The sequence below is a fragment of the Anarhichas minor genome, unplaced genomic scaffold, assembly GCF_050575085.1.
Source record: "Anarhichas minor isolate MPS153535 unplaced genomic scaffold, ASM5057508v1 ptg000004l, whole genome shotgun sequence".
NCBI lineage: Eukaryota > Metazoa > Chordata > Actinopteri > Perciformes > Anarhichadidae > Anarhichas > Anarhichas minor.
The window spans coordinates 5,916,979-5,941,355 of record NW_027466450.1 but is presented as its reverse complement, the minus strand read 5'-3'; the positions used below and the strand labels follow the sequence as shown (position 1 = coordinate 5,941,355).

The 24,377-nt window shown below is 39.6% G+C and overlaps 1 protein-coding gene across 1 annotated transcript; it reads left to right on the top strand.

Annotated features, from left to right (window-relative positions):
- The first annotated feature begins 6,576 nt into the window (after nucleotides 1–6,576).
- sox21b (SRY-box transcription factor 21b) lies at nucleotides 6,577–9,966 on the top strand. Its single transcript, XM_076107136.1, has 2 exons — nucleotides 6,577–6,840; nucleotides 6,989–9,966. Exon 2 carries the CDS (start codon nucleotides 7,004–7,006, stop codon nucleotides 7,718–7,720), a length of 717 nt encoding a protein of 238 aa, XP_075963251.1. The 5' UTR covers nucleotides 6,577–6,840; nucleotides 6,989–7,003; the 3' UTR covers nucleotides 7,721–9,966.
- Nucleotides 9,967–24,377: the final 14,411 nt, after the last annotated feature.

Sequence of the window (24,377 nt, the reverse complement as noted above, 5' to 3'; positions counted from 1 at the left end):
GTGCTGACAGGACACTTGCCCTCCCATTGATCATATTGTCATTCAAGCTGGTGCTTAGAGAACACATGTACACACACGCACACACAAGTGTTCAGACACAAATGGCAAAATGCGGCGCAAATGTCACTAATTTTTGTTCTGTGCTATGTGTTATAAACTCTTCCAGTTGTTGGAATGGCCACGTTTTGTCCTTGAGGTATGTCAGACAACATTGGCATAAAGGGCTCACCTACAGAGATGTGACATTCAGCCGCAACAATGAGCCTTCTGCAGGAATTCACTTATTTCACTCTTTTGAAAAGTGGGACTTTTTTCTCTCTCTCTCAATGACATGGTTATTATCTTGGTCACTTAATCTCTTCAAATAAGATTGATTTGTCCTTTCAGGCTGTGTTAGAGTCCATCTGTCAGAAGGCAGTCAGACCATGGGAACCATAGAGTTCCAATGCATCCTCACAATTTTCCCATTTGATGGAGGTCACAGTCACTCAGGCTGCTTCTTTGACATACTGATGAGTAGACGCACAAAGGCCCTTTCATTGTTACAAGTGATAGAGAGGAGCACGGTGACACTCACAATACATCACAGGATAAAATGCAGTGAATGTGTCATGCAAATGCAGACACGCACGCTGAATCGTCAGGTAATTATACTCCAAATAATAATAAACTGACAAGAATGGTGCGATGATTCTTAAAGAGCTTTTACAGCTTGACCTCCTTCTTTCTTTTTCTTTGTCTAAGAAGTAAGCACGACACAGACAGAATTAACGCATATCATCGTGGACGTGTCTGTATTTTTATGATTTGTAAGATAACTCAATAAGACAAAGGTAATTTTAATAGTTAATAGTCCGCCAGATTCCCCCAATCTTCTCAGAACACAGTGTGTTTTGCGCAAGTCTTAAATAGTGTAGTGTAGTGTACTGTATTCACAGCATCGTTGGATCCCACTGCCAAGGTCAGTGTTCTGGTGCAAACTCATTTTTTTCACTTCTTTCTTTCTTTGTTGTAGTTTTTATTTAGCCCGTTTTTCGTTTAACACTTTTGGCTAGACTGACAATGATTACAAAAAAGCAAAATTAGCAAAATTAGAGGTCATCTTCCATGGAAGACCTGTGAACACTTTTAACTGCTTTGCAATTTGATTTGATCATATTTAACTTTCCCCTTTCATTTTTGTCGATCTGTGCATTGAAAAGGCTGTTGTTTTGAATGAGTCTTGACCTTTAATTTCAACTTTCTTGTGTGTGTTTTCACCTTCTGTTCATTCAACCCCGGATGAACAAAAACCCTTACATTCAGTTCTTCATCTGCTATTCATAACATCAGGGAAACACGCAATAAGGGTCAAAGGTGGACAATAAGCTGGAAGCACAATGCTGTCAACTTTTATACAAATGTTTTGTGTGCAATGTTAAAGAAGAAGTCTCCCTCTAGAGTTCCCCCCCCCCCTCTGAAGGACGATGGCACACTATGAAAGACCAAATAGCATGTTGCTGCGCTGCCACGGGTTCAAGGAGATTGGATCAGTTTTTGTTTGCGAAGCGGCCTCAATTCAGCTTCCACATAAAGAGCGAGAGACTAGGAGAGGACTGAGAGAGAGCAGTCTTTGTGGTGTTGAAGGGAAAGGGTGGATACAAAAATGCCTTGGTGCATCAGTTTTCTCTGATCCCAACTGGAACTATAAATGTATCTGAGAGATGAGCTATCTGTGGCGAGCTGTGCCACAAGCAGGCCTTTTCTTCCCTCTGTCCCTGTGATGAGTTAGCAGGACCTGGAATGATAAAGCTGATAGAAGGGCTGCTATCAGGTGGCAGTCTGGGTAATTACAACTCTCTATTTGGGGCTTTGCAGCGATGCTGTGGCGATAAGGGGACTATAATGAGGAAGAAAGGCCAGCGTTAATGTATCCGCTAAATGGTTCAAAATAGTCTATCATGGGAAAAGTCATCTTGGTGCCTGAAGGAGAACAAGTATCTGTGGATTTGAACCACAGGGCTCTGCAACAGAGAATATGTGGAAGGTTTAAGCTAAACATGTGCCCCGTGGGGGGTAGCGGCAATCACAGTTTAAAAATCTGACTTTTCACAAAAGGGTATAGGATAGGATATTTTTTTAATGATCGGGGAAGTCGTTTGATTGCCGCTGCTGTTTTTTGTTTGCCCCCTCAGGGTGTGGAGATATTCTGCAGTGTGAGATTACATATAATACTTTGACAAGCTGCAGTTTAAAGATGAAGGTCTTATCAACCTCGCGGACTCCACATCCTTCTTTGTTGCCATTCTCCTTCCATAACGTGCTTTCAAAGTTTGTTGTATCTGTCACTTCAGGTCCTCGAAGATTGAACTGACAATCACTCCTCTTTCCTCCCTCTTTACTCTCATTGAAGCATTCGCACACAAACACACACACACACACACACACACACACACACACACACACACACACACACACACACACACACACACACATACACACACACACCTAATCCTCAGGGCCATTTGCCTGTCCCACTCCCCAGCCTTTAATACACAGTGTTTTCTATCTTGTATTGCTGTTTTATTGTGAATTACAGATTCCCTCACTGGGGATCATGACCACTATCAATAGTATTTCCACTAATGTGATTAAGTTAATACTGTGCTCTATGAGAGGATTATTTCTCAATTCCTCTTGATATGCATAATATTTAGGTTGTGGTTGAGTAAATATTTTGGTTCTTCACCAAAATAATTCCCACTGAGACAAAGACACGAAAGTCTGCCCTAAGGAGCAATAAAGACTGTATAATTAGAATGATTAAAGAACTGCACAACTAATTTGGCACTTATTGAATATATTTTGAGAACACAACGTTCAAAATAGGTCACATATTTAAACCACAAAAAAATATTAACTTTATTCACATTTATTATGTATTTATTCAGACGTTCTGTGTGACTCATTTGAAGTGATGCTGAAGTCGGCATTGTCTCTTTACCAATCCGATCATTATATAGCCTTGCACTTAAGCATATTTTCTACGTATTGTGGAAGCTTTAAAGAAACCTCATTAGAAAAAATTACTTCTAATCTAAATGCAATCATCTTTAAATAGTAATCAATCGGATCCCTTACAACGCTAAACTGTTTGTCATTACCACTTTATCAATGACTCACTTAAGATAAGATTCTGCAGCTAATGGCGTGTGATAGTGACAAATTGACTTTCAATACTCTCCACATCATGCCGGAAACAACGTTGTAGGAAACATGTTTGCTTTGCTTGAAAATGTATTCACAATTTTATATTTTTGTTTCCTTTTTTTTTAATATGAATACATTTGTCTTCATCTTACGCAAATGGAATTTATCTCAGCCGGTGATTAATAAAAATAGGCTATACACGATGAAAAGAGTCAACTGAAAGTACACAGTAATTATGTTTGAAACAATATTATATTTTTCTCTCCTTAAAGCTTCAGCAATATGATACCAGTCATGGTTTTAAACGCTTTTTTCAAGCAAAACTAATGAAATGTTTTGGCCCAGATTTGTGCTGTTTATCTGCACCATAAATCCTTAATCTGAACATCGGCTGTAAAAAGTGGAGCAATTGGCATGTTCATATGAGGATTAATAAAAATCCTCAGATTAAAAAGAGATGACTACCTTTTACTGTGAGGTGCATTTACTGCTTCTGCCTCGGCCTGCATGGGAGCAGCTATAGAAGCTGAAAAGGAAGGGGAAGATCCAGGCGGAGCTGTGATCAGACAAGCAGAAAGAAACCACATCAGGTACACAATCAGGACCCCTCCCTCTCCCTTTCTTCAGACCTCCCCAATAATGAGCAAACTTTCATGTGGCTGTAAATACTCTCCACTCTGTGGGTTTGAAGTGGCAAACAGAAGATAGTGTTGTTTACCCTGCTCACTTTTTTTTTCCTTTTTCTTTTACCAGTCAAAGAAAAGCCATCTGATAGCAAGAGGTCAACTTGTGTTCCCTTGAAATCAATTCATTTTAACACTTGATTCCCCTGCTGCCTCCACCTCCAACGGTGTCACTTTGGGAGAAACACACTTACCACTTTGAAAAAGAAAAATTAGGTAAAGTACACAGTCTACAATATTCTTTATAGATGATGGCTTTTTATGTAGACTGGGATTATCCAGGGATCCTCATCAGCTCGCTCTCTCTCTCTATAATTTGTCGTGCTTTTTCCCAGAGTTAGTGGAGTGTTGAGCAGAATAAACTGTTTGGTGCTATCAGGACGATTCTTGCACCTCCAGGGGCTCCTATTTCAGAGTGATGGCTTTAGCACTTTAGAGTGAACTGTGTGCGATCTCTCCGGGTAGGAATATGTCCCCATGGGCTTGTTGTTGCTGCTGCTGTCTGCCTTCTATTTGCATGATATTTTTCTATTCAGTCTTATCATCAGTGTGCTGTGAGGTGGGAGTGCTGGCTCCGTCTCAGAGGCTGGACCGGAGCTTTATCGGCAGGTAATTCTCCCACTCTCACTAACTCATCTTGAATTATTTAAGTGTTATTTCCAGGACCCAGGCTGAGGTAAAAGAGGGGGTTGGGAGGGGGGTGTGGGGGGAGATTTGTTGTTGGTGTTTATTTTTCTTTTTATCAGATCTTCATTAAATTACTAAACTGAATAATTTCATGTTTTCTCAGTCTGCAAATACTAAGCTGTTTTGTGAAATAGATACACCAAATCTTGACATTTTGATAAATTGGAAAACATGCTGCATGGCTGCGCCTGCTCCCGTTAATACAGGCTCAACTAGGCCCTGGCATCATCTAAAACCCTTCAACACATGTTGTAAAAAATACAACAACAGATGCTCAAGGAGGAAAGGTATTTCTCTCCATTGTCAAAACTAAATAATAATAATAATAAAACAAACATGCAGAGAGAAATAAAACATCATGACATCTGCAGGGAGCCAGTGAAAAGCATATGTGCAGACACTGAATTGCACACCTCTATAACTGTCAACTCCCGATAAGAACTTTCCACCGTAACTTATTCATATAATTCATAGCATTTTTTTACCCGTTTGCGTCATGAGAGGGCACATGCTCCTGCGGAGTGAGTGGAGCGCTTCATTGCAGTAATGTTGTCGAGGTGAATGACAAGCCGACAAAAGGGGCGCACGGTGTTGAGAGATGCTGCGACTCAGTTTAGGCAGCAGGTTTGTCTCTCATCTGGTCCTCTTGGCGCGGATCATCCTCACCTTGTCAGGTTTCCTACTTGAGACAAAAGAGTGATTCCTCAGTGAGATTATTTTCTGCGCCGTAATAAAACAACTTAAATCCTTGTTAACAGAAACATTTTATTAAACAAGCTCAAACTGCAGCGATCAAAAGGGCGCTGTCGCTTGGAAATTGCGCATTATTTACTGGAATAACGCAATTTTCAGCCTCTCAATAATCTGCTCATGTAATTTTTAAAAGTAGCCCAATTATTCGTGCCATATTTTATTCAATAATAATAATACAAATAATAATAACAATTATATATTGTGCAAACTGTCCTTAGATTAGGCAAAACCGTTGAAAAGGAACAACAGTACAGTGAATTGAATTTGACATCCATTTATATCCTAATTTAAACGCTCGACCTGCACCCTAATTCCTCATTTGTAATATTGTTCGATACAGCCCTTCTCCATTTCCTTTTTTGTATATATATAATTATGTACAACGGGGAAGGTGCGAGAACAAACCACTTAAACCTACAATTTACTCAACAAGTCCTGCAGATAACTGTAATTGCTTAGTTGAATATTCGACAACCTAATTTCAGTTGTCGATTCGCTGCCCTTGGGAAAGTCCTTTGAAGTGAAAGTGAAAAGGGGGATTTCAGGAAAGTAATTAATTTCACCAAGCGCGATTAGAAACACTTCAGACCGTCTCAGCGTTTGCGTATTTACGACAAATACCACAATATCAGAAAATTAAAGAAGACTGTCTTTACCTCTCTTGTCGTCTTACACACATACTTTTCTATGGCAGTGCCACCCATGGGGACGGGACGGGACGGGCGCGCTGAGGATGAAAGGTGACAAAGTGGAGACACCAACGGGTTCAACCTGGTTCGATTGTCAATTAAACAAATGAAGGAAGAGGCGATTACGCGTGTCATGATAAATGTTGTAAATAATGGAGAGCGCGTGCGTTTGCTCCAAGTGTTCGATGGCTCAGATTCAATGCAAGTTGAACTTCATCAACGCGTACACCTGTCTGCTGCAGTCCCAAAATATGTCGGTGCATTAGTGAGAGGCTCATACTTCCACCGTCAGGTATACTTCAGGTGCTGCGGTCGCTTAAATCAATAAATGAATCACTTTAATTAAACTGAACAATAATGTTGCGACAAGTTGCACTTTCGAATAAATATTTCCGAACACTAATGAGTCGAAACAACGGCGAGGTCAAAAACACTTACATAATAAATAAAGATATATGAGATGCGTTTCCCCTTCAAACAGGGTGGGATATTTCAAAAATCGTTCAGCAAGTCGTCTACGTTGCCTGGCGCCAACTGCGCATGCGCCAGTGGCACTTTCACTACCTGCCACACAATCCCGTATTTCACATGGGGCAAGCGGGAGTTGTCATCCACTTGCGTGAACGCTGCTGCTGAGTGGTGGTTGACAGTCTCGGGCGACACGAGGGAAACAAGACAGCGCTTCTTTTCTTCTTCTTCTTCTTCTCCTCTTTGCTAAAGGCGTATCCCCGGTGGATGCCACCATGAAGCAGAAAACATAAGTTGAGCATTCATAAGGACGCTGCCACTTGTACTTTACTGACGATATTCATCGGCGGGATGAGGAACTGAAGTCTTGGGTAAGTAACCAAAAGATGAGCGGCGGTTGTTGAGAAGAAGCTTAAATGAGTAGAACTGCACTTCTTAAAAGGAGTCGTGTGTGTGTGACGTTGTTCCGATTTTGCAAGTCATTTATTAAAAACTTGTTTTCCACTTGTTTGTTTTCAGGGAGTTTGTGCCAACATGTCTAAACCAATGGATCACGTCAAACGCCCGATGAACGCTTTCATGGTTTGGTCCAGAGCCCAGCGCAGAAAAATGGCTCAGGAGAACCCGAAAATGCACAACTCCGAGATCAGCAAGAGATTAGGAGCGGAGTGGAAACTTCTCACCGAGTCTGAGAAAAGGCCGTTCATCGACGAAGCCAAACGACTGCGAGCGATGCACATGAAGGAACACCCAGACTATAAATACAGACCGAGGCGGAAGCCCAAGACTCTGATGAAAAAAGATAAGTTTTCTTTCCCCGTGCCCTATAATCTCGGGGAACACGACGCGCTCAAAGTGAATGGGCTTTCCGTTGGAGCACTTTCCGAGTCCCTCCTTGGACACCACGACAAGGCAGCAGCGGCCGCGGCCGCCGCCGCGGCGAGGGTGTTCTTCAACCCGGCCATGTCGAACCCCTATTCCTTTTTCGACCTGGGATCCAAGATGACTGAGCTTTCGCCACCTTCGTTTCCGTACGCGTCTCCGTTGGGCTACGGTGGCACGGCTTTCACCGGGACTGGCGGTGCCCACACTCACTCACATCCGTCCCCGGGAAACCCAGGCTACATGATCCCTTGTAACTGTGCGGGCTGGCCCTCCGCAGGACTCCAGCCGCCCTTAGCATACATCCTGCTCCCCGGGATGGGAAAACCTCAACTTGAACCGTACCCTGCATATGCTGCAGCATTATGATAAGGCCCGCTTTGGACTTCTGAGAAAATGAAATGTGAAAACTAAAAAAAAAAAAGAAAAAAAAAGAAAAACGCTATTCATGCAAGAGTTTTATTATGCATGCACAAACTTGTACATGTGATGAAGTGCTCGTCGTCTCAGATATCACATGTGTATGTATATTGATTAATGCCTTTATCTAAGGTACTGCTTATTTAGAGAAGTCTCTAATCTATTATTACCCAGCCATCACCTCTCACGGCCCAGAGGGAAACGGACTAAAGGATGGCACGAATGCACACATTTGAGGGGAAAGGTGTATCGGAGCATTTTGTGAAAAACCCATTTTCAAAGGTACACTCTTCGATTTCTATCTTTTGCAAGTTGCACCTGCTTTGACTAACCTGTTGGAATCGAGGGCAGCATATACACCGACCATTTTAATCACAGGATTTCCTCTCAGATAAGTTGTTGTGGGCTAATGGGTTGTAATTCATGGTCCAAGGAGGATAATGTCACAACACCTCTCCCCTCTTGAATGACTGTAAATGTGTACAGATAAAAACGACTCTAGTTTATTTGCCGTTATAGGCTTAGTGTTTGAGATAGGGCCAGGAACCTATACGTATTTCACTAGAAATGCGGTGTATATTCTGAGTTTTTAAACCGTTTTATAGATGTCTGTAATATTTATTGTTTAGTGGAATCGATGGTGACCCAGACAATTTTAAAAAGGACAAGACTAGTTCTGTAATTTTTGCACATGAAACGTAGAGGATGTAATTTATTTTGAAAATGATATGGGTTTGATTCATCGAACCTTTTTTTTCTCCCCTCCAAACAGTAAAAAAAAAGTTCTAATTTAGATGCAGGTGGAAGTTTATTCAAGGAGTTTATCATGTCTTGATCGCTCACCCTCCCACTCCTCGTATCATGTGCAGCAGAAGAAAAAAAAACGTTTTTAACTAACTCTTATGGAATTTGTATGTTTTGTGTTTTCTTTAACCTCCGTTATGTACTTCAACCTATTGCTACTGTTCACGTGTTGAGCAAAGGACTACAATAAAACCTATTCGGATTAAACGGAAGAGAATCGCGGCTGTAGTTCTTGATGAGATGAACAAGATTGTTATCTTTTCTTTTCCTGCTCCTCAGTCCAGGTGAAGTGTAAGGTATCCTCCAAAGGCCGCTTTTGTCCGCCTTTTGAATGGCATCACTAATCGTGAATAGGAGGGAAGATAACACTGTGTGGTACTCTGAGCTTTCTTTTCCCATGCAGGAACAAAAAAAAAGAGTTGCTTTGAGGCTGCAGAACAAGCTTGTCTTTGAGGCTTTAAAACAACCTGAGCTGACTGTGCGCGCACACAAGTGAAAAAGAAAACTAAGTACATTTAATATGAATTGAAGGGGACACGCTCTTTAAAAAAAGCATGCTGATCACCTGTTCTAAGGAGTGGATGTTCTCACGTATACGTGTGTGTGCAGCAGGTGTGTGTGTGGTTTTGGGTGCACCAAATTTCCATTGATATTAGATCTATAACTTGCAGGCTATGTTGTTTAAGCAAACTGCCCCTCCTAGGTTACACTGAGAGATTAATTCATAAGGATCAGAGCGATTATGCAAAACTAATTTGGACAGTCCAGGGATAATTATCTCCGTCACGGTTAATTAAACCCTTTCACCACTATGTTCTCCATTGTAACACCCCGATCACTTCTCTCCACGGAACTTCCTTGTTGGCCCCGAAAATAAGCGCATGTGACCTTGTGGGTCATTTACAGTCTGGAAAGAAAACGGACTGAAATTGAGGTTATTTTTGACACTAAAATGTGAGACCAGACCAGACCTATACTTTTTTTCTTTTTTTTTTTACAATTGCATGTGTTATTATTAAAATAAATAAATGGTCATCGTTATTTTTGTCAAGCCACAAAATGAAATATATTTCAATAATGTGTAAATAACAAAATGTAAAAGGCACATTCACATTTTTTTTTTAGGTATCATGAAAGGGCATGCCAGGAGCTGTCTGGTCGAAACACAGAGAAGGTCGTCATGTCTGTGAAATAACTTGCATTAGGAGTCCAGTGGCCATTTCTTTCTCTTTCTTCGGCCTTTTTTTATTTATTTATTTCTTAAGGAAAAAGGGAAGAACGCTGAAAGAACTTTTTTTCTACTCTGGGAGCGTTTAGACGGTCGAGGAGGTTTTGTCTGGGAACAAAACGTGGGTTGGGAGGTTTTGTGAGAGTGTTGTTTGTTGAAGTGGAGCTCAGCAAAAGCGGCTGCTTTCCCTCATTGTGATGAAAGCAATCAGTGGTATTTGGAAAACTGTTAGCATTGTGCACTTCTTCTGTGTTCCGTTGTGGAGGATTTCTTTTCACAAGGTTTTTTTTCAGCCGATCCAGCTGGCCGGAGTGAATAGCAGTGCAATGTGTACACGCTTTGTCCCTCCAAGCCCTTCAAGTAGCCCACATTGAATAGAGTGAGTTGACACTGCATGACAGTGAAACAACATAATAAAAAATACATGAGCGCATGAATAGAAGCAGGCGCATAAATAAATAAAATGGGTGGCCAAAACTGGATAAACTGAATGACAAAACGGTGAAAGGGGAACAAAAAGATATTTAACACGCTAGATTAGCATTAGAATGCAATCTACAAGCCAGAACAATTGATGAATAGGTTTACCGGCCAAGAAAGAAATGGACTAAATGCCTTTTGAATAGATAGCCTATGTTTTTTTTTCTTTCTGTCTAAGACGGGATCTGAATTGAAAAGGTGGAGATGCAACTATGGAAATAAGTGGGAGAAAACGTTTTCTTATGAATTGTTTTCCCCCTCTTTATTCCAAGATCCTCAGTAAATCAGGGGCAATACACATGTTTCCCAGGATAAGATTATAGATTCAAGATTTTGTGATGATCATTGAAAAATATATTTTATTAAACCAAACCAAATTAACACAGAAGTCTTGCCTTTGGGTGCCCAATCTCTTGACATTTGTTGTCTCACCTCATACAGGCCTAAAATAAGTTTTATAATATAAATAAATCAATGTAAGGAAAAACGTATTTCAAAATGATTTAGATATGACCCACTAACTTACAATACATATTCTCAACCCACACAATTAGATGGTGATTAAGTTTTTATTTGGCTGGATGGATGAGGGGTTGGTACATATATATATATGGCTGCATTGAGATAAACATCTGGCCCTGGTGTAATAAACTGCGAAGGTGCTGAACAATGTGAGCACTTAGCAGAAACACTGGATAAACTCCAGTCATGAAGACGCCTTTATTCAACACTCTTACACAAACTAGTCATTAGCTACAAGCAGTCATGTGTCAGTTAGAATGTCTTTTTCTTGGCATTGGTAGACAGTTAAAAGTAGAAAAGGTATATCTTGTGTTTACATGAGATAAAGACTGGTCCTCCTGCAGAAACAGTCTAAGTATTATCTGCGTATTTTATTGATGTCTGTTCAATTCAGAGCAAACAGCAAGTTCAGTTTTGAAACGATAACTGTTAAGTGATTTTAATTAAACTTTTATTCATATTGTTTTAAGATAACAATATTTGGAGAAGGCCTAGAATCATTTCTTTTATCAAGTATATTTAATTTAAAGTAAGGATTCAAGCACCAATACTATCTGTGTTTTAAGATATATTGTAGATAATCAATAACTACAAAATAGGAATTTAGTTTTTATTTTAATAAGAAATAAAAAATGTAAATCACAACCATACTTGCCCTGGTATTTGACTCTGGCTACTAGCTGTAAGGTTTCTGCAGAAGATTTAAAGCTATGGCTACCTCATGTTTTCATAAGCCCCCCATCTGATGCCCTGATATCATTATGTCTTAGTGTTAAACCCTTTATGTGCCTGTAAGACATTTGTAGAAGTGAGATTAGGCAAATTAACATACATATGTATCACTGGTTCAACCATGTTGACCTTAGAGGGACGCACAATGGTTTCCTCATCCCTAATGCGCCTAGGGCTGCCCCGCAAGCATGTGGATTATCACCTGACTTCAATGGTTTGAGATGGATCATTTTAGTATTTTTCTGACATGAATAATACAGCAATATCATCTCTTTGAGGATATTTTCTCATATTTGTTTGCAGGAACCTGCTCTTTGCTCACCTGGTTGTCATAGCATGTGTGTGCATGTGTGCAACGCTGGGAGATATACAGCCAGTGCTGGCTTCTCTGTGAGGAACCTCAAAGAGTCTTGATCACTGACTTCTCCATCTCATTTTAGGCAAATCAAAGTGTGAAAAGTCTCTCCTGAAGCAATATCTCCATCATCAGGTTGGGTCAAGAATGTTTATGACGGCTGTGTGCCATATTACCTGTAATCTCCAGAGTGTGAAGTGCTGTAGTTCTTACTTCTCTATGCTCCCAGGAGGGGGAAAAAAATGCCAAAATTATCTTGCATTGCACCTTTTCCGCAACCGCTCAACGTGGCAAATCAAAGCCTCCAAACCGTACATGTCACTGTGCCCAAGGTCACCGAGAGAAATGAGAAATCTCTGTGTACTGTACAGTCCATCCCTATAAACATGCCACACAGCCTCTGAAGTCTGACTCTGCTCTTAAGAAGTCCAAGTTTGTTTAATAGTACATAATGCAATAAGTCGATGGACCCCTGCTGGAGTTCAGAGAGGGAACGCTTGAATTAGGTTGGGGGCAGGTGGGTGGAGGTGGGGGTGGGTGATAGGTTGGGGGGGGGGGGGGGGGGGGGTAGTTGAGGTAATCGTGAGTTTTGCAGGTGAGACGAGTGAACTGCCCCTTCTACCAGATTGTCTGTCTGGCATTAACGCATCCTAGGACCTTGGCAACAATATCACAATCCTGCTGTTCTTTATCACTGTATTTTAAATGCATTTTAGGACACTTCTTATATCAGTAGAATATTTCTTAAACCTTTTACAAACTGATCATAGCTGATGAAATCATCCTCCTCGAGTGGAAACACGCCGGCCACATTGCTGACTACTTTGCGAGTGTTGCAGATGATTCTTTTAACCCTATTGTTCTGTTTGGGATGTTGGAGACCCCTGGCCCTTCATAACAGCCCAACAAGACAAACATAACATTGTTTTATCAGCTCAATTATCATATTTTTTTCCTATTTTTATGAGAATTGCTTTTTGAGGTGACATGCTCCAGAAGTCCGCTTCATAGAATTACATGTTAGTTCTCTCTGGAGTCTCAGCTGTAAAACATGCTTAAGTAAAATCCTTTCACATGTTTGATATCTGTTCTTTTTGTGCAGCGCTCATCCCTTCCAAATCCAATATAAGTGTGTTCACAGGCACACTTGTCAGCAGTCTATTTGTATTTCTGTTATTGGAGTTGGATAACTGTTTGAGGGAGTTAAACCTCTCAGCTCCAATATAAGTAACGTCGTAGGAAATCTGTATTTCCTCATACATTAACTACATAACATATCAAACATGAAATATTGTAATGTTTTGTGTTATAACAAAGCTTATGAGGTAATTTTTTTTACTTCAAATTTGAATAAGAAAAAACAAACAAATTGAATTTAACACAAAAAAGGTTCATTGCAATCTTTAACATTATTGTTGCACATGAGATTTGTGTAACCCCAAACAACAAGGACGTGAAGTCAATGTCACAACTCCAGAGTTAGAATTAAAAAATGGATCTGGATCCTCCAAAAATCTGAGAAATAGAGATTTGAACCATTATTTCTGGATAGTCTGCAGTCTTTCCACACACATAGGAGGAAACAATTACGAGATGTGCTATAAAGACAAATCTGAGGTTGTATTTATCCCAGTCAGTTAAAACGGAAGGAAATGAGATAAGTGAGAAACAGACTCTAAAGCTCCCACTGCTGTCTAAAGGAACTCACTGCACTAATAACTTTATATTCATATTTAGTATTGTAAGAAGGAGCAATATTTTACAAGCCATGTTGAGGTATTACAAAGGCTGGTTTGTAAATACACTATTTAGGATGAGAATGATATATATATATACAAGCACATGTAAAAGAAGTACAGATGTTGTAGGTGACACAATTTAATTTTTGACACAATTAGACTTTTTCAAAAGATCTTATAGCTGCTAGGTAGCCACTGGAATCCTAAAGTTAATAACCCCAAAACATGAGGCATGGGATTATTATATGAATCCATCAATAAATTTGAATAATGTCATTGAGCAGCCTTAAAAAATGTTCTTTAAACTGACATGACATTTTTTGTTCCATTTCCAAATGACTGCTGGCAGAGATTGCTGGCTCTCGTATTAATTCTCAGGTTTTCAAAAAAAAAAAATATATATATCTATCATAAGTAGAAATAATGAAGTTGAAGAGCTGATGCCCCGAGGAGCAGTCACAAAGAATTATATCTTTCTATAACACAGGACACAGGCGAAAGATAAGTACCTGTCAGTTGGCATACTTTCTGCTACATGTGCCTATCAATAAAAGAGATTATTTTCTCCAGTTATTACAACAAAGATCTGGGGGGCTCGAAGATCGCACCTTTAATGAGAATAATTTATTTCCTCCTGCACACTCACGACCACACTTGAAGTGAGTGAGCTGAAATGCCATCATTTTTCCCCTCTCTCTCAAATTCTTTCAAGAACTTATTAAAATGAAATATTGCCAACATTAATTCACAGGGATTATTCACCACATTTTAACAGGATTATGGTGTGCAACGCTTGATTTGGGATTCACACCCTGTATTGTGATATCGTGGTTTAGCAGTCAAATTGTGCAGACTTCTTGTAATTAACGGTGGCAAAATAGATCATTGCCAAATGATATGTGGCTTCCATAGCTAATCTTTGTGTAATGAAATGTTGGAATACTGAAGACTGAGCCCAGTGGATGTAGACTCAGATTCCGTCTCCATCAGTAGAGGGCGGCTTGCCATTCTGTGTGCACTACTTTTCTGTTGAAGAGACTCCAGCTCAAATCACAGGTGACTTCGTCGTCGCTGTGCTTGTTATTGAATTGTAAAATGTCAGGTGTAGTGATGTCTAATAGAGCTGACATTGATCTCGTGTCTGTCGCTGCTTTTCCTCACACACAGTTTTGCAGCCATGCGTGTGTAATGCACTGGAACAACCATATAGATGCCCCAGTAATGACGATGTAAAGAATGCAAGCGGATGTGCCTCAATGACAGCAGAGCAATAACTCGTACAGGCACCATGTCGTATTCAGCAGAAAATCCAACACTTGCAGAACACATCTATTTAATCTCAAAACATGGCTGGTTCATGAAATGTGCCATTTGTTATACTGATGAAGGAGCATGACTTCATACCTTAATTGGGAAGTAATGCGAAGGTCCTCACAGAACAAATCTATTATGAATGGTCCTAGCAGACATCACATGCAGGGGTCCTTCAGACATCCCATATTCTTTAGCCACATCATCACGCTGTGCCTGGTCAAATTATGTTGTGGACATTTTCCATGTTCTTTGTTACAACAGAAAGGGTTACTTTGAAGGTAATGGCTTTTAAACATTGTATTTATGCTTGCTTTGTTTGCTCGTGTGTGGGAAGAAAATGGATCTATAAAAGGATGTGAAACAGGGAAAGCAATCAAAAGTCTGGCCTTCACTCTCACTGTGCTGCTAAGAAAAAAGGTTACAAGGCTAGGAGCTGCTGGAGCTGCATCTCTATCTCTCTCTTTCTCGCCACTGAGAGGTCTACCTCTCTAGATGTTTTTCTTTATTATTCCACATGTAAGATACACGGTTTTATTCAGCCTCTTCTGCTGCAAAGTAAATAGTTGTCCAAGTTACCAACAACGATTAAAAGTATGGTATAAGAGCAGGAGCACATAACATGGAAATGTTGCTCCAGATCCATGGAAGAGTCTAGAACTTTCAGCGTTTTAATTCAAGCAAAGTTGTTTGTATGAAAAATAAAAATGGGTCAAGTGGAACAGTGCCCCTTGACAGTCCTTTTCAAAATGGAAAAGAGATGGCTTACATACAAACTCTTTCAGGAGACACAAATGAACACGAATATCTAAAAGCAGACCTCTACACTTTGATATTAGTGCAGACAGGTGTAAAAATATACATAGCTAACACAGAGCAATAATAAGAGATTTATGTATGTAGGGCGCAAAGGAAATGCCGAACTGTTGCCTGGTGCTGTCAGGTTCATTTTCCAGTTGCGTCATTCACCATGCCAGCGCGCAGCAAAGCCAAATATGGCAGAATCCTCTATTTCTTCTACCATCGTGCATCGTGATCTCTTGTCAGGCAAACAGATGTCTGAGCACCATGGATTGTTGGATGTTTGTCTAAAAAAAATGAGTAAACAAGTTGAAATATTCCCCCCTTAATTTGATGCACAATGCGTCCTGACAGCTAATTCAATTCATGCAGATTTAAGATCCAGTGGCACATGTCAGGCCCTTTCTGCTCAGATAAATAAGTTAGTTTAGTGGCTGGCGGCTAATAACTCCATATCACCCACTCAACACGGCCAATCAGGTGTTTCCATTTGTCCTGTAATATTATCACCTCATTCTGACCCTATCTAACCTTCTACCTGTACAGTCAATACACTCAGAGGTGATAAAAGACCACGAGTGAATGGAGTGTGTGTAATGTTGCAGCCAGCAGCGATTACAGAGGTAACATGAACACTTGGAAGCGACACTGAGACAGGGCTTTTTGTGCCTCCTAAATTGCTGGACAGCTCCAGGGCTGACATTTAAAACATAACATCACCAAACAAAAACACATTAAAAGAGAAAAGCTGAGCAGGGGGCTTTAAGCAAAACCTGAAATTCAAGTTTTGGCGAAGGCAACTGACCCAAATTTCCTGCCCCTTCTTCTCCTTAACATGCTTCTGCAAGCCCGGGCCCTGGGGTGACGTATCCCTTACACAGGGATTGCCAGTGCATTTACATAGCATGGTTAATGAGAGATCAACACCAGGAAAGCGCCTTGAATATAAAGCTTTCTTGTAAAAATAATGAGCGAGCGATTGATCCATACTCAAACAAGTCGGTTTGCTGAGTTAATACCAAAGGCAGATTATAGCCAGTGCCAAAAGTGCCCTGGCGTGCGACGCCTTTTGCTTAGAGGGTCCCCAAACTTGTCATCACATTAGCACATGGTCAAGGAGTACATCCTACCACTCTCATAATCTGCTTTCCTGCACAATTAGCCTTCTATAATAAGGCAGCTGCCTGACAGCCTGCAGGGAGAAAAGAAGAAAATCACTGAGTTTCACATGATAGATAGATCGTTTACCGTCACTGAAATATAGCCTCTGAGGAGATTCTCTCTCCAGCTCCTACTGGTCACATTAGGTCTGAACGTTACGACAACATGGAGGCTTGCTCTTCTTTATTGTACCAAGCATCTATTGCACTTTGATGAAGCCAGACAAAGGAGGGTAAGGGGGGGTGGAGAAGAGAGGGAGAGAGAGAGAGAGAGAGAGAGCACCCCTGGCCAGGTTCGATGTGTTTTTTAGCTCAGGAAATTTGAGAAAATCAGATGTTGGTGACAGTAGAATGGCAGGGGATGGCAAGTTTTCTGAATAAAATAATAGATAATTTCATTCCGACAAAGGCGAGGAAACTATGGGCAAGAGAACAAAATAGCAGGAAGGGATGGAGAAGGGAAGGGGTTTGAAAAGAATAAGAAGAATTCAGTGCTGCTTCTTGCAGGGAAAAGAAAAAAAAAAAACATTGATGACACCCGGTTCCATTCTTCCGCTCTCCCCTTTCTCTGCTCCTCGCCTCGCAGCACGGCGGGCTAAGCTGGGAGCTGTAATGTCATTAAATTGCAAATGCTTTTTTTTTCATTTCCGACACACACTGTTTACTTATCTGGCAAAAACATATGTTGGAAGGAATCCGTTAAATTCTGCCCATTGCCTTGGGTGAAAGTGCAATAGAAACGGGCCCACTGAGCTCCTTCTGTCGTCTCCTTTTAGCACTTTGCCTTATCTACAAGGCTGCTTAGCAGCAAACTGGCGAGTTCAATGAAAAATGAAGATACAGTGCAAGATTAGGGAAGAACAGTGAGGGGAGAAATGCTTGGAGAGAGGGTCATCCCATTGCAAATGATTTCACTCCTCTCCATCTGCATAAATGACTATTTTTAAGGCATCTCCAGCGTCTGTATATTTTTCTCACTCTGCCACACATTTAATTTCACGCCCCGTGTTCTGAATATGCTTAAATGCATATCTCTGATGCACCTTTAAGCCAGAGGAAAGAGGATGGGGGGGGGGGGGGGGGGGGGAGTGGGGAGGGTACGAAAGCAAAATTAAAGATAAAATGGTGTGATTTGCACTACAAGTCTATTACTTTATTGCATTTACATATAGTTTACCTCTGCAATTCCAAGATTTTTTTTTCTACCACCTTCCTATCAGTATTTGGGCTTGTATAAATATGTATAAATCTTTGTTGAGGAAAAATAGAATTCCTAGCACTGCACTGGAAAGTTTGAAGGGTGCACTTTTCTTGCTTCAACTTCTTCTCTTGCTCCCATGAGATTGTCAGCATATCTGCTGGGGGTGTTCTCTCCTTGCTTGCCCCAACAAAGACACAGGCTTCAAGCACTTTGTACACCCATGATCCCCAGATACTCCTCCCCTCAGTGGAACAGGCGGGGAGAGGGATCCCGGGTCAAGACTTGGCCATGGCTTTAGAAGAAGGGCCTGGCAAAGCCTGATGCTAGCAAGGAGCAGCATCCTTGTCAAACAAGTGGGCGAACAGCTGTGTGAAAGCAAAACATGGACTCAGAACATGTCATGGAGATTGTCATAGAGGACCCCAGACTCCCGCACAGGTCTTTGCAGTGACATGATGAATATAGTGGCTACATGTGTGCTGCTACTGCAATCAGGTGGATGTGTTGTTCTTCAGAGGAAGTTTGAGCTGTGAGGGGAAAGCCCGCCCTTAACAGCAGAGAAGAGGAAGGCTGTGAATTGGCCTGGGAATGAAAAGGAGAGAGAGAGAGAGAGAGAGAGGCTATTCAGAGCACGATTCCTTTCCTTCATTGTCTGCCCGCTTAGATTTGAATACGCTCACTCAAAGCAGACGAGAAAAATGCTTCAGACCCTCGCATTGTTGGCTTTCTCTCTCTTCTTTTCTATTTGCAATTAAATGCATTTCAAATGGAACAACTGTACAGAAAGCATTTGTGATAAGAAGGAATTCCATTGCCTTTAACCTCCTTTGTAATGGCTTTGCAATTTTTGAACACTCTTATTATGAGAATTGCACAATCAAAACATATCTTTGAATAGAAAATGCCATACAACTTAAGTATTGCTTCATTGAAAATTAAATTGCATTTAAAATCATTTTTAGTTCTCTGTGTTCCTCATTTCTTTAGCCAATCTCTGTGTTTCTGTTTCTTTCTTTTTTTTTGCTTTGTGTGCAACATTGTGCCTTGACAGGACCCTTGTGTCCTGAGCAGTATCATACACACTGGTCCTAAGCATGGGATGAGATCAGTCAATTAGAATTAATGTCATCTGGTCATTTACAGCTAAACACCCTCCATATGTATTGTGTTTGCTTTGTGTGCAAAGCATCAACTGCAAAACCAATCTCATCTTCCAGACATGAATTTTTGAAGGATTTGAACGCTGTAAATAACTCCAAACCCTCTCTTACGAGGTTTACCCCTGGAGCACTTTGTAACTTATCAGGGCTGCCTTGTGCCTCCTCTAATGCTTGCATTATGCTCAAATGTAAATCGGTAAGCTGCCAGAGAGGTGGGCGGGAATCACTGAAGAAAGAATCACTGAAGGGTCTAGCCAATATTCTGATTGGGGCATAGCAAAATAAACAGTATAGTTTTGTTTTTTTAGAAGCAAAATGTTTCGTTTTTTTGTTGTTGTTTCTGAACAAAAATGTATCACACTGCTATGTTTTATTCACAAACAATAGCTCTTTAGTGTGACACACTTCCAGAGATTTTAGCTTAAGTAATAATAGGTGAGACTCCCGCCTTTGAAATATAATATTTGCAAAAGTTTTTGAGGGTTGTGGGCTTTCGTTTTTCAAAATGCCAACACTAATATTACAGGAAACTCTAATATACTCTGAGTGAATGATGCCCAGGGGTCTGTTCTGTATTTCTAATATCCATCTCTAATGGTACAAGAGACTGATTAGTAATCGGGACCGACTCATTTAAATGCATGTAATGAGCATAGGTTTCCCATATACTCTGCACTTCATACTGATGGAAATGGATAGCATCTTCATCAATTTGAACGCATGTTGACCTTTATGGGCAATTAATCTACAACACTGTACTTCATGCTGTTCGTCCTTGAATTGGCTTCATAGCGTAATGAGTATATCTTTGGAAATCTCCCAAATAATTGACCTCAAGCATGTTTCGCAGCATAACTATTAATCTTATTTTCCAGTGAATAATTTCATCAGTTTGCGAGAGAAGTGGGTTATACAAGTACAAACTAGTGCAGAGGAATATGTGGCCCCTAGATATTAATTTGGCGATGGATAGGAGTCTTAAAGAGGATTAAAACTCTATGCAGGCTAGTCATTTCATTTGACTGCATACCACCCAGCCCACTGTATATACTGTCAGTCACTGCTTGGCATGCTTTTATATTTGAAATGGTGACAGTTAAAGTACAAAGATGTCCAATACTAGACTATTTCATGGTATATTTCTTGGAGCATCCTGAAAGAAATGCAGTTAGGGCCAGTCATCCCAGTGAACCAGGGCCACCAGAAACAGCAACACTGCCCCCCTGCTATTGTCTATGGTCACTGCATCTTCCTCCATGTCAGCACAGTACCACTCTGTCTCACCAGAATATATCGTCATAGTAAATATAAAGGCAATACTATACAACAGCTAGTACTGTTAATATTTGCGTAGCACATTTTTTGTTTCTTCATGCACAAAAAAGACAAAAGCTAAAAACTAGAAATGTCCACATAATATCAGACACAAAACACCACAGAGAGGAGACGGTTGCAGGAGATTCACTCAATGTCGTTTTGGAATGTCAGCAGATGAAATGTAAGAAAGGGATAAATCATACAAAGAGGTTTTAATGTTTTCTAATAGGAAAGAATAGTTGTCAGTAAAGAAGAGAAATATTGAGTTCTTAGAAATTAGGCTGGCCAGGATATGTTAAAGTTTGATCAGAATGCTGGAATAATCACAACTATTGGTAATTATAATGACCTATAGGCAGCTTTTATGTTTAAATTTAATATGTCGTTTCATCATTTCTGTTTGTTTTAAAATCGTTTTATTTTGTAAACGTGAGGTTCTGTGCTATAAATGGCCGAACCACAACAACATTTTCGTGACCCGCTGCCCATTCTCCTTTGTTTTTTGAATAAACAAATTTAGTTTAAAAAAGGAATTCGATTAAATGGTCATTTACCAAAAAAAAACTAAAACCTAAACTCATATGAATATGGAAAAGAAAGCTAAAAGCCCAGCAGGGGTTGCCGAGTGGCTCTTCAAACTACACATCATTAATGAAATGAGACCAAATAACACAAGCATAAACACGTGAATCTGTTTTTTACCGGTTTCTATAGACACTGAGCGCTGTTCTTCATAAATGTCACTAAGTGTAAGTGGTCTCAATTAAAAATTCAAAAGGCCTTCTCCTATTTACCAAGCACATATTCCTGTAAAACGTATGCGGAGTGGGGGGGGGGGGGGGGGGGGGGGGGGGGGTGTTAAGTGCAATATTCACAACACTGTCAAGAAAATGGAGGCATTTCTTCATCCACTTGGTAAACAAGTAGATCATTGAATGAATAATCACTTCCCTCTGTGATTCTCTTTGAAAGACTAGATGGTTTGGTTTGTCCTGCTTCAAAGATGCATTATGGCCTATTATGCACATCTGTGAAGAAGAACTCTATATGAATAGATGCAAAAAGTTTTACAACTACTAAGTGATATGCAAATCAAAATCTGCTCTTGCCACTATTATTTCTTTTGTTTGTTGTAATAAATATATTTCTCCATGTTCTCACCTCAAAATATCCGTAGATAAATATGCTGACAGTTATTAATTTGCTCTATCCTGAACTGATAGGCAGAAGTTTCCAGATAAAAAAATCTTTTTAAAATTAGACCTATTCTCCCTTTATTAAAAATATTTCTCATCCACACGAGCGTGGCGTTATACGTGGAAGCTTGTTTCTTCATGGCTCTCTGGCACCATCCTGTGTTTCAGTCGGTATAATGGATTCTGTTTATTTACACATTTATGAAGAAGTCAGTTTTGGGGAGAAAACATTTCCAACGGTCGGGTAAAATAATGGAGAATCTGAGAGAATAATGATTATTCTGTTCACATAACTCAACATAATGTGGATATTTAAACAGTTCACACTACAGTTCCATTAAGGGTCGATCAGACAACTGGTTCAATTCAGTGTTATTGGAATTGTTACTCTTTTAAACAAAACGTTGGTACATAATCTCACAATATTAGACAATTTAATGAAAAATAAATAATAATTGAAAAAAACATTTGCAGATGAAATATCTTTTAATGTTACGAATCCAGTGTTTATATGTGTATTACTTTAAGTAACATATGGTAATTTACAATTCTGTTTTTGTATCTTTATTTTTAAACATGGAAAAGAATGATAAATAATATTCAACTGCAAATACATAATCTTTGTTAAGTGTGAAAATGTTCAAATATAAGGAATCCATCTTAAATCAAATGACTTTAGGCCCTCAGGAACTCAAACTGTAGCACATGATTGCAGTATGTGTTGTATGTTTACATACAACAGTGTGCATTTGTATTGAAGGTGCTCACTCATGTCTGTGCACATTTACTTGTATTTCTTTTTTATTATCCTAAATTAGTTTACTAAACCGTTAAGCATGTATGTTTTCTTTTCATTTTACAGCATTTGATTTTATCTTGTCTTTAATTTTATTTATGGTTTATGCTTTATGCATGCAAAACATCCAATTTTCCAAAACATCACAAGCCATGACTGTGATGAATAACAATCAAGTCATTGGTAAATTCGTTAGAATCGCATACACCTTATTAAGTCTGATCACTCTGTTTTCTTTCACTTACGTACTCGCAGACTTTTTTTTATGGACACAAAATGTGAAATAATTTCTATAGAGGCATTCCATCTGACTTCTTCCAGGAATTCTGCTCACTAATCCTGTTGAGTGCAGTGAACCCCAGACGGCCTGTTGTGTAAAAGACTCAGTGGTCACACGTTTTCTCAGGAGGCCATGTTTATGTCTGTCTATGAGCAGACTGTCATTTCTATCTGAGACTTTAAAGGCCTTTTTAGACTTGGACACTGATTTTAAATCTCACACTTTTTCAGTAAGATATTGATCCAAAAAGAAGATCGATTGTGATTTTCTATTAAAGTTCGGATGCACACAAATTCCGATTTCATGAAAAAGCTCAATTGTTCTTTCCATGCATTTACAGTGAAATAATATGCTGATACATACAATGTAAGCAGGCAAACGGACTATATGGAAATGTCTGGCACATATGATGGAAGTATTAAGAACAGCTTCATCGGTTATAAGAATACTCCAGACAAAATTAAAAAAAACAGGGCAGGGATCAGAATGGGACACATTTCCAAATGTTTATGCATCACCTAATTTGGCCTCAGTTATGATGCGTATAACTTATAAATCTATAGCTTTCATGACAATATTACATTTAATTGGAAAGCACTTCATAACTTTCTCTTATGGTGGAATACAGACTCCCCTTAACTGCACTTAAACTATCAGCAGTCTCATGCCAGGCCATCGGAATGCATCAGGAGTGTGAAGTCAAAGATATAGAGCATCATGAGTTTCTCCCAAGCTTCTTTGATGGCTGTGGGGCGCCTACTCCTGAACAAAGAATGTCTGAAGAAAACTCTAGATGAATCCTATTCATTTATTAGGTAGTGATAACCTAACCATGCTCCACAATCTACCACCATGACTTCTGAAGAAAACACATGACCAAGTGATTGTCTTCTTTTTAGTCACAAGTACAACCTTAAGTATGAATGTGTGAAGTGATGGATTTGACCTTTATGGCATTATTGTTAACAACAAACCAAATAGTAAAGAGAAATAAATAACTTTAGTTTATACATTTTCACTGACTTCCCTCCCAAAAAAAAGAAAATGAATTGACTTCATAAAACAAAAACATGCACGAAGAAAATACAAAAGATATTTTCCAATCATTAACGGAGGAGGAACGTTTTGGTCTGTTTTATTCCATTCACTACAAATGGACAAATCTTTCCATTACTTCTAACCATCTTTAAAGGCACCACATCTGCTTAAGCTGTTGTTTAACTTTCAGTATGCACGCACTGTAAATCAGATGTCATTGCTGGTTGATTTCTTTTCAAACTCTGCACTTTGAAACAAAACACTATTAATTGCCAGAATAAGCAACACATTTACAATATTTTCTTAAAACCTTGTTTTTATAAACTTAATTTGTGTATTTATTTATGATTTACTTCTGGGAATTACACAGACAGTATCAAACATTCACAAGATTGACGTATTCCTTCAGACAAAGTCAGACACCCAGTGTGGGAAGAAGTACTCAAGTACTGTGTTTAAGTAAGAATATAAAGCAATTAAAAAATA